We start from the raw sequence: 15753 nt of genomic DNA, 5'->3' as shown, positions 1-15753 counted from the left end.
TTGTATTACCAGGAAACTGGCATATGGCCCTGTGACACCACCAGGGAACATGATTTAACTTGTCATCTAATTTAAGCTTCTACTGCACTATTTGCAATTACAAAGATCATGCTAGCAAGCAACTGTACTTCCATCTGCAATTCTCTGTCAGGATATCCCCAATAAGGATTATCGTAAATGTGTATCAGTGTTTTTATTGGGGATATATTAAAGAAAGCTAGAAAAGTTCACTACAATGCATTTCCATCCTCTTGGAGATGAATGATACTAAAATCTTTTCTCTTTTGTAAAAGATCAAATTCCCAAAAATAAAGATATCCAGATCTCCCCTGAAGAGGTTCTACAACAAATAACCCTACTTCCATGCAATATTTTTATTACAAAAATTGTTAGAGAAATACATTTATATGCTACATATTTCAAACATTAGTGTTTGAGTTGCTTAAATAAAGCAAGGGTATTGCTTTATTTGGTGTGCTAGAGCAGTGATTTTCAACCTTTTTCATCTCGCGGGACACTGGCAAGGCACTAAAATGGTCAAGGCACACCATCAGCTTTTTGATAATTGACAAGGCATAATTGACAATTGACTATGCTGTCAATGGGGGCTCACATCCCCCAATGGTCCTACTGATAAATGACCCCCTCCCAAATTCCCGCGGCACACCTGGGGACCATTCACGGTACACCAGTGTGCCACGGCACAGTGGTTGAAAATGGCTGTGCTAGAGCATCAGTGGTGGGATTAAGAGCATCTCAGAGTGATTTGTATGGTCAAGTCCAAAACCAGACTATTGTGCCACATACACAGCTATCTGATTTTTCAGCTACAATTCCCAACCTGTGTATCAGGGCACACTAGTACATCATGAAGTGTGCATCAGGAAATCAATTCATTAAATAATGAAAGGTGTGTGTAAGCCCACAACAACTTATCCTCAAAAAAGGGCCACCTACTGCATCTAAGGCTGGTTCCTGACTCCTGGATTCATCTTGCTGTGGTGCACAAGAGCCATAGCTGTTCTTAGTTTCTATTTTCCTACTGAAATGCTCTTCAGAGAAGAAAGGAAGAAACTTTCCAGCAGGTGAACTGACAGGCAAAGCAAGACTTAGATTAAGCATAACTTGTACCATGCTTTTGAGCATTCAAAATGCTTCAGATACATTATCTTCTTTCAGTTCTTAACAACCTCATAAATACATAATGCATTTATAAATACAAATATATAGCATGATTAATACTTAAGTATTAACTGGAATGTATATAAGTACATACATATTCCTAATAATAAGTGCCATCATCTTTTATCAGATAGTGGGATGATGCTGAAAGATTGGAAAGAGTTGAAGGATTCAAACTAGGTATTTTCCAATTCACAGTTCAGTCTCTTACCAGCTCTCTCCTCTGCACTTGCAGGAATTCTGTAGCAAATCACCAAAGCACAATCACTCAGCTTCACCCATGGGTATTACAGGCTACCCACATCCTACCCCCCCACAGGTATGGCTAGATGGGTAGACATCCACCTTTCCTGGTAACTAGCAAGTAGACGAACAGAAGTGATGCTTAATCACCACAAAACTAGAAAGGTCGCTAACTGCAACCTTGGGTTCAAAGTAAAAATACAGGTTGATCCTTGTTATCCACTGGGGTTCTGCTCCAGGGCCCCAACTGGATAAAAAAAAAATCAATGAATAAAAAAAACAGTAGAGAAATAGATTTAAAGACCCACTTCCAGGTTTTTCGCCCCTCCATTGCTCTTAATGGAAAAACATCTTGCCTCAACATCCACAGGGGTTTGATTCTGGGACTCCCTGCTGATACCATGAAATGTGTTAAATAAAAGCAATTTAAAAAAAATAAACAACTGCGTCCCTTTACAATTGTGGTTTAAAAGCAGCTTTTCTTACTCTTACAGAGAGCCAGTCAGCAATTAGAAATGCAAAGGACCTCCAGCCTTTGTCTGGCTCAGCTGAAGAATGGAATGATTGCTTGCATGACTGTCTCTGTACAACAGTAAGAAAAGCTGCTTTTTAAGCTGTGATTGTAAAAGGATGCATTTTCCCCCTTCTCCAGGGATCAGCACATTCCTTCTCATTTGCAGTGGCCATTCGTGTTTAGTCAAATCTGTGTATCCATGTGTAACAAGGTTGCACCTGTACTTTCATGGTCAAGCGGTTCCTACAGTTGTTCCATGGAGACTATTTCAGAAATCTACACCTCCAATCACTAGGAATTGTTCTATTCCCATTCCTAATTTGTTACAAGCCAATTTGCAGTCATTAGTTTGTACAGTTGTCTTGCACCTAAATAAGTCTATTCCCAAGAATTCCACCACCCAAAAATTGGCAGAACATAACCTCATCCTGTCCTCCCCTCCTTTTTTCTAAGCTACTGCTTCTCCAGCCGCTATTCAATTCTGGCCAAGCTTCAGCAATTAAAAACTATGCACATTCTCACCTTTCTATGTCAAGGCCACAGCAGAGGCATTGATTAAACCCATTACAAACATTTCAATTAAATCTTGAAAAATTGCTTTCCTAGAGCACTTAATTAACAACTCACCTCTTTCTACCTAGATGCCAAGTAATTTCAATTTAATTAATTTTCCCCCAACAATAAAAAAATAACATATATTTAAGTGGTAAAAATATCTTCCTGCATAAAATTTCAAATAAGGAATATGTATTTGTAAAAACCTAGCTAAACTTTATAATAGGCAGTAAATAAACATCAGTCTAAGTGGGGAAGACCTCGCCTGCCCCAGCAACAGCCACGCCACACCATGCCACGATTGAGCAGCCAATGGGCAGTCTCTGCCCCGAGCCCATCCAAGGAGGCTGGGCAAATGGCAATGGGGCTCTAGGCACACCAGCACAAAGTGTGACTACACAATTTACAGTAAACTTAAGCAAAGTTTTTGTCTACACAAAACTGCAGATCTTGTGATAAAACAATTCCCGGACTGCATCATTTTAGACTGCTGACAAGGCTATAGGATTGAATGCTTTCCTGTATAAAGTACTCCAGAACACAGAAAATTTGGTGCCAGGTAGAAGGATTCTTGGTTGGCGTCCTTCAGTCTCGAGAGACTATGGTATAAGCCCACAGCACCCGGTATTCCCAAGCGGTCTCCCATCTAAGTACTAACCAGGCCTGACCCTGCTTAGCTTCCGAGATCAGACAAGATCAGGCATGTGCAGGGTAACTGTTACCCTACCCATACTGGATCTCATCTGATCTTGGAAGCTAAGCAGGGTCAGGCCTGGTTAGTACTTGGATGGGAGACCGCCTGGGAATACCGGGTGCTGTAGGCTTATACCATAGTCTCTCGAGACTGAAGGTTGCCAAAGAAGGATTCTTGCCCTGTCACACAGAGAAGCATCCTCCATGGTTGCTCCATAACTGTGTACTGTAATAATATCCTCCCTTCATAGACATTTCAAAATCTGAGCCTGAGAAACAGTATAAATCCTCAGAAATAGTGTAAACAAGCAGAAGAAACAAAGAGCTAGAGGTGGGCAAAGCCCCCACTTCTAGACATATCTGTAATGGACCTTAACTTTTTCACATAATTTCCAGAAAGGAAGCTTGATCTTTTTTCTAGAAGTTTTCTAGAAAATCCCTGAAAGACCTGCATCATTTAAAAATGCTTCTCTATAAACTCTCCAGCATCCCAGCCCTTCTTGCAACTAGCTTCCTTCTCCACAGCCCTTCACTCTTTTCCCAGCAACTCTTTTCAGTAGCAGCAACAGGAGGAATGAAGGCAAGCTCCTCAGGCATAATGAAGACTTAAGGAGCAGCACTCCCTGACATAGGTGGCCATTTAATTCGCTTCCATGATAATGGCTGTTGCTTAGAGGCTAGTCTAGGAGAAAGAAGGTGGTGTCAGCTACTTAGAATGGCTTTAGTTTATTTATAAGCTTAGCTGAGATTCTATGAGATTTTCAGCACAGATAATATATAGCTTTTTATTTCACCTTTTTTTAAATTTGTGGTCATCGTCGTTCCCGTCCCCCCCATCCCCCCGTTCCCAGACTGCAAAACCTGGTGTTACTAGAGAAAAGGGATTGGTACACAAACCTAATTTGATGCAGAAACTGTGAGAATATATGGCTAACAGGTAAAGTGCATAGGAAGAAAGCTAAAATCGCTAGGTAGGAACAATAAGATAGCAAATATAGAATTTTAATCATTGTATTATTAATAACAACTTTATCAAAGAATGAACTATCTTAATGTGAAACAAGGTTCCCTAGTAAACTAACTAGTAATCTCCTGGCTTCAACTTTTTTTAAAACTGTACCTTCCTAGAAGAAATTCCCATTCATAATGTCACCTGAAATTGCCACAGAAATGCACAGCATAGACATCTAAACGCCATGGTGTTGGCACCTTCTAATCATACATTCCCAGAGAAGAGCAAAATTTCCATTTCAGTCCTCTACCGTGCAAGCTTAGCAAACCACTAATTACCATTGTTCAGACAAGCTAGCCAAAGCAAAGCATGTTGCAGCAGAGGTATAAAGGTTCTCTCACCAGATTTCCAAAATAAATTATTTCCTTCAGTTTCACTTGCGGAGAAAGAAATGTTCTTTGTTTATTTAGGACTTCCTAATTGTAGCTTAGAAATCACCCTTGAAGAATGAATGATGTTTATTGAATTCATCAATCAATCCTCCATATGTTAATACTCATACATCCCAGATTTGTCACATCAAAGGATCTCTAGCAGAAAGGCATGTTGCCTAATTAAATTAACTGTATCACAAGTAAACTGTGCTTTTGATCAAGAGAATGCAATTTACTTCTAAGACTTTGCTAGGAAATTTGCTTATTTGATCATAGGATGGCTGCCCTTTTAGAGATTAAAGGATTTAATCCTGCTAGCTTTCTAGCTATGTAGTGCATTGTTTCAATCAAGCTAATGACCACACTATATCCTTTTTCTTCCTATGGAAGAACAAGCCTGGTTCACAATGATTTATTCATGTAACAATCTATGGACTGTAATAACCGAGAGACATGAAGGTACCATTTTTCATCCATACCAATCCACAGCTGGATAAAGACCTCATCAAACTACTGTACATCCAACTTGTACTTGCTAGGTTTTTAAATTGCCAACTTTTAACCCCGTATTGGGCAATGATGGCTTTGCAAGTTACCTGGCAAGTTACCTTGCACACTATCAAGCTTTGAAAAGTTAAATTCAGCTTATTGAAAGGATAGCCACATGCAACACTGGTATATGCAGTCAGACTTGAATTTTGTTCCATAACATGTTTGTAATACACATTACTACAATAATTATAACATATATAAATACAATACAGAATTTAAATATGAAATACATATGAAATGCTCATCAAGAAAGGTTCAAGTTTTCTAAGTCTGTCACACTTGTTTGAAATCCAAGCATAATTAAACTTCTCAGCAAGAAGCCAACATGCCCAGCTGTATCTGGATTTTAAATACAGAAGCCTAATTTTAGTCATTCATGTGATGTCCAAACTATATGAGACATAGGGTCGAGTGTATCTTCCCCTTGAAGATTTTGCTTGTTTAATTAAAAGCAGCTTTGAGAAGGCACTACTAATAATAGTGATGTTGGACTTAAGAACATACAACTTACAGACCAACCCTGGAGCCCAACCTGTTCTTAAGTAGGGGAGCTTTTGCAGTCTCTCAAAAAGGCTGCAGCATGTCTGATAAGGAATATCAGAATCAAGTCATAACAAGTTAAAACTTGGGCAATTTGATTAGAGTTGTCTGGATTGTGGCGATTCTTCTTAAGCAAATGGAAACACACAGAAGTCTGTGTCAGGATTTGCTATTGTATACATAGTAGAACAAATCATGTCAACAGAAAAGAGTTGTTCTACGAAAGAAGTAAACATAGGAGTGAACAAGTGTGCAAACACCATCCAGGATATTGTGAGTTAAAACCTGCTAAGTGATACAATTTGAAACTGCAGTTATAGTTTTATAACTGCAGTTATAAAAGTCCCTTCTGTGGCACACGGAACTCACCATGTGAATACACAGAAGTACAGTATTTGTGTTTATTTTTAATGGCTTGGAAAAGAGTTTGAATAATGAAGTGGAAAATTTTAGCTGGTAGCAAACATTTACCAAAGATTAGGAAGGACTGTGAGAAAGCACAGAAAGACCCTAAGAAATTAGTGAGCAAGTCACTGCAATGACAGGTGAAATGCAACCTAAGTGAGAGCTTAAGACACTGCACAGTGGATTGAAACAGAAAGCTTTGAGCAACTTTACGCTCCAGTAAGTTCCAAGTCAAGCGTCTGCAGACTCTCAAAAAAGCAAAGCTATCCTGATGTCATCATGACCAGTTTAGTGAAACCTTCTATTCATTGCACCGCGTACAAAAAAAAGGAGGATAACACAGAGTGCTGAAAATCTAGTGCCAGTAAATCAATATTTTGTGCCCTTGATTTTGTAGAGGGGATGCAAAGAAGTAGTACAAGAATTAAAAGCTACCTAATCATGTTGCCAGTGTTTGTACTTGCCTGGTGCAGAGTACAAATTTCTCCTAATGCTCAACTATATTTCAAGGTGTGCCATTTCTGGACATTACAGAAGATTCTGCACATGTACCATCAGCATACAGTAGGGAGGCACCAAAAGATGCACCTATCAAGTAGGGTTAACCTCTTATGTTCTATAAGCCACTCAATGATGTGCTCCAACCATCTAGCCAAACTTTTGGTTATGACAAAGAAGCAAAACACCAGAAAGTCAGAGTGGCTCATACTTCCTGTCGTCCACATCCCGTCCCCCCTCCGTAGATTACATTATCTAAAGCCCCTCTAGGACTGTTCAGAAGAAATAGGAGGGATGAGATGGATTCTAACTTGTTATTTCATATCATATCGATGACTCAACAGCCAAGGATTATACCGTCCCCCAAATATCTGTCATTCAAAAAACTCTGATTGCTTCCCAGATGTTGAGATATGGAAAGAGCTTTGAGGTAAGAAAAGAATTAGCAACGCCAAAGGGGTAAACAAAAGAGTTTACTTGGGCACAGGACAGAGATTCCATACCTGAGCATTTGAAACATCAGAGACTATGAAAAAATGTTATAAGAAAGAGCACATTACATCTTAGTTGTACAAAGAAAAGCATGTGCATCATACAGCCACATTCCTCAGTCATTCCAATACCTCCATTCTGTACATGGGTTTTGATCCTGATCTTGATCAAGCCACACATTAGGATTCCCAGTTCTACCAGCAAAGTACTAGATGATGATGATGCTTAACATTGATATTCCACTTTAGTTTTCAAACATATAGATTTGTAATCCTTACAAAAGCGCTGTTTGGTAAGGTGGGTATTACTACCTTCATTTTGTACATAGTAGACTGAGGCTTAAACTAACCAGGCAAAACCCTGCACGGCAACAGGCATTTCCCATGGAACAAGTGAATGTTAGAAAGTAATACAGGTGGTGTCTTGGTATCTATGGAGAATCTGTTTTCGGATCCCCCACAAACAATCAAATCTGCCATCTTGGGCCCCTTAAGCCCTCCAAAAGGGACCGGAGCTATGCTCTGGCTGCCTCCAGAGGGCTTTCTGAACCGCATAGAAGCCATGTGCACCCACCCAAGCTTCAGAATGGCTCTACAGGTTTCAGAATAGCCCATGGAGGTGAAAAAAACGCAACATCCAGTTTCCCTTGGGAAACCGGGATGCTTTTAATTCCTTTTTTAGGCATTCTGAGGCTCGGGGAAGCCCCGGAATTCAGAATGCCTTAAAAGGCCAAGGGGGGGGAAGCATCACTTCCGATTTCTTGAGGGAAACCAGAAGTTGCTCTTTTTTGCCATTCTGAAGCCTGCAGAGGCTGCAGGTGAATGCACATGGCCTCTGCAGGCTTCAGAAAGCCCTCCAGAGGCAACTGGAGCTTAGCTCCAGTTCCCTTTGGAAGGCTTAAAGGGCCAAAGACCTCAGATTTGATTAACTACAATGTTCAGTATCCATGGGGATCTGACCCACAGCATCTGCAGGCTTCAGAAAGCTCTCCTGAGTTGAACGGAGCACAGTTCTGGTCCCCTTCGGAGAGTTCAGGTGGGGCTGAGTCTGCCACAACAGGTCCGGAGGACCCATGTTGAGCCAGATCCGCAGATGTAAAATCCACAGATAAACAGGCTCCACCTATATTCACATGAGTTTCCTTATGCCATGGGTTTTTATATCACAGAATATCCAAATTTATTTCCAACTGGTTCTCCTCTTAATCTGCAAATTCAAAGCATTCCACGTGGGTTTTTTAACATGTTGTTGCAAAAATCACGTGATCAATATCTTTGGTGGGCGAGAGGATATTTTAGACAGTCTTCCGGGGGAAATCTTCCTTTCCACAGTAGTTTGTTGCCTTGTTTTTGCCTATAAAGGGCAGTTGTCTCTCCACCTTCCCTGTGGCAAGTCAGAAGAGAAAGCAGCGAAAGTGGCTTTTTCTTGATCTATCTGCTTAGGATCAGGGGAGAGGAAGGGAAAGCCAACAGCGCTTCAATCCTCTTCCCGCTGGAGGAGGGAGAGGTGCAATCTGTTTATATTACCCTATGTATTTCTACTGAGAAGTCTCAAGGTGTTCGAATGGGGCTTACTCCCAGGGAAGTGCATAGGACTGCAGCTCAAACAAGAGTTACGAAAGGGAGAATGAAATATCTTCACCTGCCTTGAGGGTGGGTGTGGATAGGTATGGGAAAGTACCTGCTTTGAGGCACAATCCTGTGCCTGCTTGCTAGAAAACTGGGTGGTAGCTTGTTCCTGGGCAAAGCAGCCACAGAAAACCACCGGCATGTGAATTCTGCTGTCACTGGCAAGACCAGAGCATTTACTACCCTTAGAAGGGCAACCCCTCAGGGAGAAGTCCCCACTCCTTTTGGCTGGGTAGTGCTGCTGGGCTACATGGGACACAGGAAGTCTGCCAAAGCATAATTGGCAGCAGTGGAGGAGTGACTAACACAGCTTTGGCATCAGAGAAAGCTCTGAACTGCAGCAAATGCGTGGTTGCAAATTTCATGTCAGTCAAAATTTAAAAGTGTGACTTGGGTGTATTTTCCCACAGAAAATACTTTCCAAAAAGTGGAGACCTCTGGCCTAAATGATAGTGGCTTGCCTAAAGCTAACTAAGTGCATTTGTGTCAGAAACAAGATTCAGATTGCAGACTTCTTGAAGCATGATTCAGTCTCTTAGTCTTTTACATTACAACAGTATATCCCTCCTGGGCTTGTGATACTGCATGAGAAGCGTTGCTTCTGCTTGCATAAACACTGCTTTCCCAAAAGCTTGCACTTGATCATGCCCTTCTAAAGGGGGATTGTGATAGTTTGATTATTTCCATTAGAAACTGTAATATGTCATGCAGCTCATATGACCCAGCGTACATTTAAAGTGAACTAACAGTTAATGCTCCAAGTTATTTATTTGGCTTTTGCTGGCGTCTTGATGAAGACATTAGTGCTTTTAATGCCTTCCAGTTGTCTGCTCTCCTGCACGTATGCTGTCAGCTATTAAAGCTGCGCTGACTTGTAAAAGTGCTGGGCGTCAGCCAACAAGCAGCACTACTCATAACTGTCCTTTAGTAGAGGTGATTTGTTGTTGTTGATTATCATAACTGAATAGAACCAAGGGATTTGATTGCTCAGGAGCTTAATGTGTTTGATTTCATTGTGGGTTCTGCTTTGGTTTAGGCTCATGCTTGAAAATTCATTTAGTGGTCTCAGGCAATGCATTCTTAATGGGTATCCTGTCCACACAAAAAACCACATTGCCACTGAACATTGGTCTTCCTGATCGGCAGTCTGGAGCAATACAGCTGAGCACAGTTGGCAGCTGTGGTTTGCTCGTATACAAACAGGTCATTTCACGCATTACACATCAGCCAGCTTGAAATTTGCAACTAAGTATAGACATAATATGGAGCTACAGCTAATTGGATGGATTAATACAGCTAATTTCTATATAAGGAATGTAGTTGTGAGAGAACAGTACAGCTTCAAACAATCAGTACAAGTCTGAGGTGGAGTATTTAGGCCAGGAGCCATTGTTGAAAACAAGAGGGGGTGGTGAGAGGAGGAAGGTGGTGCATGTAGGTCACATACAATGCTATACATTAGCCTGCAGGGAAGTAATGGCGGCGAAGTCATCATCAAATACCCAGCCATAAAGGAGCAGCTGAATCCCACATCTAGTAACATGCAACCCACATACCTGCTGAATTATTCATATCTTTACTGTTTGCCAGAAGGCAAGCAATGGCAACCCAAGATGTCTCTTGCAAGAAGGTACACTCCACAGTATAGGTGCCATGACTGAAAGTGCCCCTGCTTTAGTGTTCACCTGTTATGGCTTGGTTGGCAGGGAAACACATAGACTCTGGTGTCAATTTGAGCACACGGACAGGTTCATTGGTGAGGTTGTGGTCCTTCAGATATCCTAGTCCCTCCTTGCCTACACTGAGACACTAGCTTTCAGAGAGCAAGGCGGAGTTACCTCTTGTGGCAATGGCTGGACTCAGATCAGGAGGAGCTGGGTTCAAACTGGCATTTAGTCATTTGTTTGTTTATTTACAGTATTTTTACCCCACCTTTCTTTTACCCCACCTGGGAGAAGCTTCCAGAATGACACTCAGTCAGTCACTACATCTTAGCTGGACTACCCAATGGGGCTGCTTGCAAGGATGAAAGTTAAGTGAGGAGCCATTTACCCCACCCTGAGCTTCTTGGAGATAATATATAAAATATGAAGAAATACTAGATAGGCATACAAAGAGATGTGATCAATTTCTTTTGAGGACCATTCAATACTTATGTCCATTTCAAATTAATTGAAAGGACAACTACAGCTTCTTATACAAGAAACACATGAACACAAATCTATATGGGTATGTAAAAAAAATGTGATGCTGGACAACTTTTCTCTGGGTTACAGAGTAGCTCTTATCAGTATTTTCACATACTGCTAAGATTGTGTGATGTTCATTCCCTGGGCGGAGCCAAGGGGTGGGGCTTCTACCAGGAAAGGTTGAGCGGCTGAGAACTTACCCCAGCCGTGAAGATCACGAGGAGCTGCAAAGAGTGGTTTGTTGATACGATTTAATCGAGTTATTACTTTTACATTCATCAGGGGGTCCAGTTGTATCACTGGAGCCCCTCAAAAGTGTCTCTCAGCACAAACTTATGCCACAGTCTCCAAGTCAGCAGGTATGCTGGGAGGTCCTCCTTGCCTCTTCCTGGTATCTCAGATCGCTTAAGGTAGTAGTGATCCCCAATGCCCAGATGTGGGCCCACTGGGTGATCGGGAGTGTTGCTGGTGCCTTGAGTAGGTCCCTGTACTGCTGCCTGCATAAGTGTCCCCGAAAAGTGGGTTGGGGTCAGACTAGCTGTCCACTGGAGGACCTCCAGGGAGCCTAAGGTGGGTGTGATCCCTGAGGTCCCTGGGACTTGGTTTGAGGTTGTTGTCCCCAGGTGGTTGTCCCTAGTCTCCAGCTGCTGGGGTTGTAACTGCTGTTGCAGTAATCGCTGCTGTGGCGGTAGTCCCAGGAGCTATCAGGTTACCCAGCCCCCCCGAGGGGTGAGAGGCAGCTCAAGGAGAACCTTGGGACTGCCTGGAGTCTCCCATTCCAGCCCTCCTTGCTCTAGAGCCCCGAGAGGTGCTTCCTCCTTGGCTGGGCTTCTTATGAGCCTTCCTGCCTCCTTGGCCAGTCCTGCCCTTTCTTGTTTCGGGCTTTGTGCACAGCTGTGGTGCTGCTGCCTGGGTCTGTTGGCGGCCAGCGCCTTGCCCAATGCGTGAGCAAGCCATGTCTGGCTGCCACTTCCAGGCCCCGAACAGACCAGGGATCATGCTTCTCTGCTGGGTTCACCCTCTGGGACCCTCTGCAGCCTGGGGGTCCCTTTCCTGCCTCCGTCCTGCTGCGGCCTCTCCCAGGGCCGTCCGCCCACTCAGGCAGGTACCTGGGTGACAGATTGGTTTTTGCTTGTTTTGTTCTGCACTAAGTTCATCAGAAACCAAAGAGATTATCATCAAATTCAAACTTTTCGGATTTGTGTCTTCCTTTTTAGCTGAGAAAAATAGATACAAGATGAACCATGGTTCAAAAGGAAGCACTGTTCTCTATTTCTTTGAAAGAATTCTGTAATACACAAACACTTTTGCTGCTGCAGCTTGCTACAGAGTTAAAATGGAGAGAGGAATGAAATCCTTCAAGACAAATTTAATAAGGTTGGAAACCTGATCCAAATACTATACAATAAATTAGTTAGAAACCACTAGGAAAAAAGCCAACATCCCCATCTCCCTTAGTAATACATTTTAGTTTACCAAGGCAATGATAGAAAAATCAGACACAATTATGTTAAATATTTATTGCTAAATCCATTAATATTTTCCCTAGACATAAGAGCATTAAGACACAATCTTCAGAAGAAAATGAAGCAACAAAATATAGCTTAGAGTTCCCTCTTCCTTTCCTTGAAAGAACTGCACTTTACAGACCCACTTCAAGGCTTTTCAGGCATGCATTTTAAGAGCACTTTTGCATGCACAAGAAGCAATTTTAATGCACAATATAAAATCATTGCTGGATTATTCAACATTTAATTCCAATCAGTCAAGGAAATTAATTTTACACAGCACAGAGGAATACTCACAGTGCCATTTCAAACTGTTCAAGCCACTTCTTCTTCAAGTCTTTCGTTTTGCAGTAGAGTTCCAGCCCATTTTGTCCATGGATGTGGATGAGGTAGAAGCCGTAAGACCACTGTTTAAATAAGGCCATTCAAAAGTTACCTATGAAGAACTGATATGTGACAGGGCTGTCGAACTTTTAGAGGTTCCACCCCTTCTACCCTTTTTTCCCAGTTCATGAACTACGACTAAGCATTTCCAAAGTACTCAGAGAGCGTGGAGCATTCAAAGTGGTTCTCATACAAATGAGATTGGGGTTCTCATGAGAAACAGGAGCTCCAAATATTGAGCTTCCTTAATTCAGTTCTAAAGAACAGGATTGGGACAGACAGTCCTGGATGAAACAGCATCTTATATTCACCTTTTTATTCTCTTTATCTGTGGTTGGGTTATTGGTTATTTTGTATTCCCGAAGATCAATTATTTCCTTCATTTCATAATTGTCACCTCGCCGTTTGCATACAATTACAGCTGAGTCAAATAAGAAGATATGCCTGTGAAAATACAACACACAGGAAGATTTAAGAACTTGGATTTTCAAGACCAACCACTGCAACCTTAGATATAACTGCATGGAACACTGCTGAGTACGTTCTTAATATTAAAAACTTCTAGATAAATTTTTTGGCATTTGGGAATGGATAGAAGACTCCTCATACTAAATAGGAAGTTGCATACAAATAATAGCTGCCAGGTCAGAGTCTCCCTTAGAGGCGCCCTTTCAGCGCAAATTCCTGTTGGTAAGGGGGTAAAACAGGGCTATATTCTTGCTCCGACCCTGTTTTGCCCACAGTCCCAAAATAGGCTCCAACCATGTCCCGCTCCTCTTATATGCTGATGATATGGTTTTTACAATTCCTTCTGAAACTCAAGCTACTCTTTCCCCTACCATGTGTTTTGTTTTTTGCAAACCTCCCATATAAATATTACCAAAAAGGATTTAGATTTATTTGGAAGTTTTTTTTATAAACTCATTTATCACCAACAGATTATAGTGTTTCATCATGGGGGGAGGGGCTGTCCACATAATACTTTATATTCACCCATCCAAAACGGAAGCCTGCATTTCAGCAATCTTTCAGGGAGGTGCACAAATGCAGCAGCTACTATAAAGATGCAGTGTGTACGCAAACCTCTTTCTTTCAGCAAGTAGTTCTGCAGCAAAAGGATTTTTACCCTTAAGGAGACACTGCTCTTTAGCAGGGGAGAAAAACCAACTTTTACTGAGGACACCCATGAAAATTCACCACATTCCTAAAATGTAATAGCTCTTCTCTGTCCACTCAAGGAATGCATGTGTCTCCACTATGTCCCATCTGCAAATTTTTAAATAAAGCAAAAATTACAAAGACCCCCACTGTTGTTTCTTTCAAAGGAAATTAAACAATGCAGCATCATCCCCTGGAACTTCTCATCACTTGGGAAAGCAAGGCATTGATATTATAGTTGAATGATATGTTGGAGCTGAAATGCATGACTTAACCTTTGTCGTTGTTTATGAAACAATGTGGTTTTGTTTTTTTTAAACTAGCCACAAATGAACAATATGATTTAGAGTCTACACAGCCAAGAGTGACTTTGCCATGCTTCACAAACATCTGTTCTATATGAGAATAAATTGTATGGTTTACATCAAAGAATGAACTTGGGCTCTCCTTACCTATCTTGCCTTGCCCGTTTGTCCAGGGTTGTTATCCTTATTTCACCATCACCCTGTGGTCTTCCATACTTTAAAAGCGGTTGGTTCTGAAAGTATAGGAATTGCATAAAATGCTGTTAACTGACATCATCTGATCCTTGAGGAAGCCATTTGCCTATGGTTCTCAAGGTTGTGAAAAGCCACTCAGTGTCTGAACTGGATACAGACTAAACACAAATGTAATACAGACCACACAGCATATACTTAACACTGTGTAACAAAATTTGAACAGTTTTGTGCTTATCTGAATATTTTGATGTTTCTTTACTAACTTGGGGGGGGGCAAAGATTTCAATAAGGTCACTATTTTTGACATAGCATCAATAATTTAGCTACAATTAGCACTACATAGTTGTATATTATAACATGTATTACAAAGCGTCTGGCAATAGGAGAGGTATCCAAAACAAAATTTAAGATAACTAAAAGTTTTGATGATACAAAAAACTAAGATTGCAGTTGGAATCAGTGCCTCTAAATTGTACAAGAAACATTAAAAATTCAAATACAAAAACTTTTTGTTACACAACGTAATGCCTTCTCAAAAGGCATATCAAAAAAAAAGCATATATGTGGATTTTCACCACAACAAGCAATTCCTTGTACTCTACTGGTGAATTTCTCCTGCACAACACAATTTTCATCTCAAGCCAGGGAAAGCTAGTATAGCATCCTGTAGCTGGGTGCCTAAGCTTTCCTCATCCTGAGATGAAAAAGGGCAAAAGATACAGCGGTGGTAGCAAACTAGGTTGTCAGTTCAGAAGGTTGTGAAGGAACATTCAGAGCAACACTAAAGAACAAAACGTGAGCTTTTTTATATTAAGGCTGTCTCCAACCTGTGCAAGTTGGAAGACTGGTCCCAGATGAAATTATGTATTTTGAATCCGGCATTTTAAAAGGTTTTTAATATTGCAGGTAAGTACGTTTTGTGAACTTCTGTGGTGAAAGTTTGCTTTCACCTTGTGGCCAAATTAAAATATTGCCACATAAAATACATTTCATCTCCTTTGCTACTGCAAATGATACTTCTAGGACTAATATAATAAACTGTAATATAGCATGCTGTAAAGTATAGTGATAGCACTGCTAGCCAAGCATTAAGATTAGCTGTGAGTCTCCTGGTCTGCATGCTGGTGAACCATGTGATAAGCCACCCAGGACTGCAGAGAGATAGAAGTTAACAATATCTTCCTCTCAAATCTCAGCATGGCCTTCCTCCCACTCCCTGTCCAACTTCCAGAAGTACGGGCAGCCTGTCTTGGCCTAACCAAGCTATAAACACTTCCAGGACAGGCCTGGGACTTGGTTTAAACAACCTCATGCTTATGCAGGTCT

At 41.3% G+C, this 15753-nt stretch overlaps 1 protein-coding gene across 1 annotated transcript in view; it reads right to left on the bottom strand.

Annotated features, from left to right (window-relative positions):
- The window catches only part of VAV3 (vav guanine nucleotide exchange factor 3), a 188295-nt gene that overhangs the window by 80711 nt on the left and 91831 nt on the right, over positions 1-15753 (bottom strand). The window contains exons 13-15 of the mRNA XM_066623356.1: positions 14380-14465; positions 13081-13213; positions 12683-12792 (exon numbers count right to left, since the gene is read on the bottom strand). Of these exons, the coding sequence (XP_066479453.1) occupies positions 12683-12792; positions 13081-13213; positions 14380-14465 (329 nt within the window). The remainder of the gene's footprint in view (positions 1-12682; positions 12793-13080; positions 13214-14379; positions 14466-15753) is intronic.

Source organism: Tiliqua scincoides, chromosome 4, assembly GCF_035046505.1.
Source record: "Tiliqua scincoides isolate rTilSci1 chromosome 4, rTilSci1.hap2, whole genome shotgun sequence".
NCBI classification, from domain to species: domain Eukaryota; kingdom Metazoa; phylum Chordata; class Lepidosauria; order Squamata; family Scincidae; genus Tiliqua; species Tiliqua scincoides.
The sequence above is the reverse complement of the archived record's forward strand: the minus strand, read 5'-3'. Positions and strand labels throughout refer to the sequence as shown.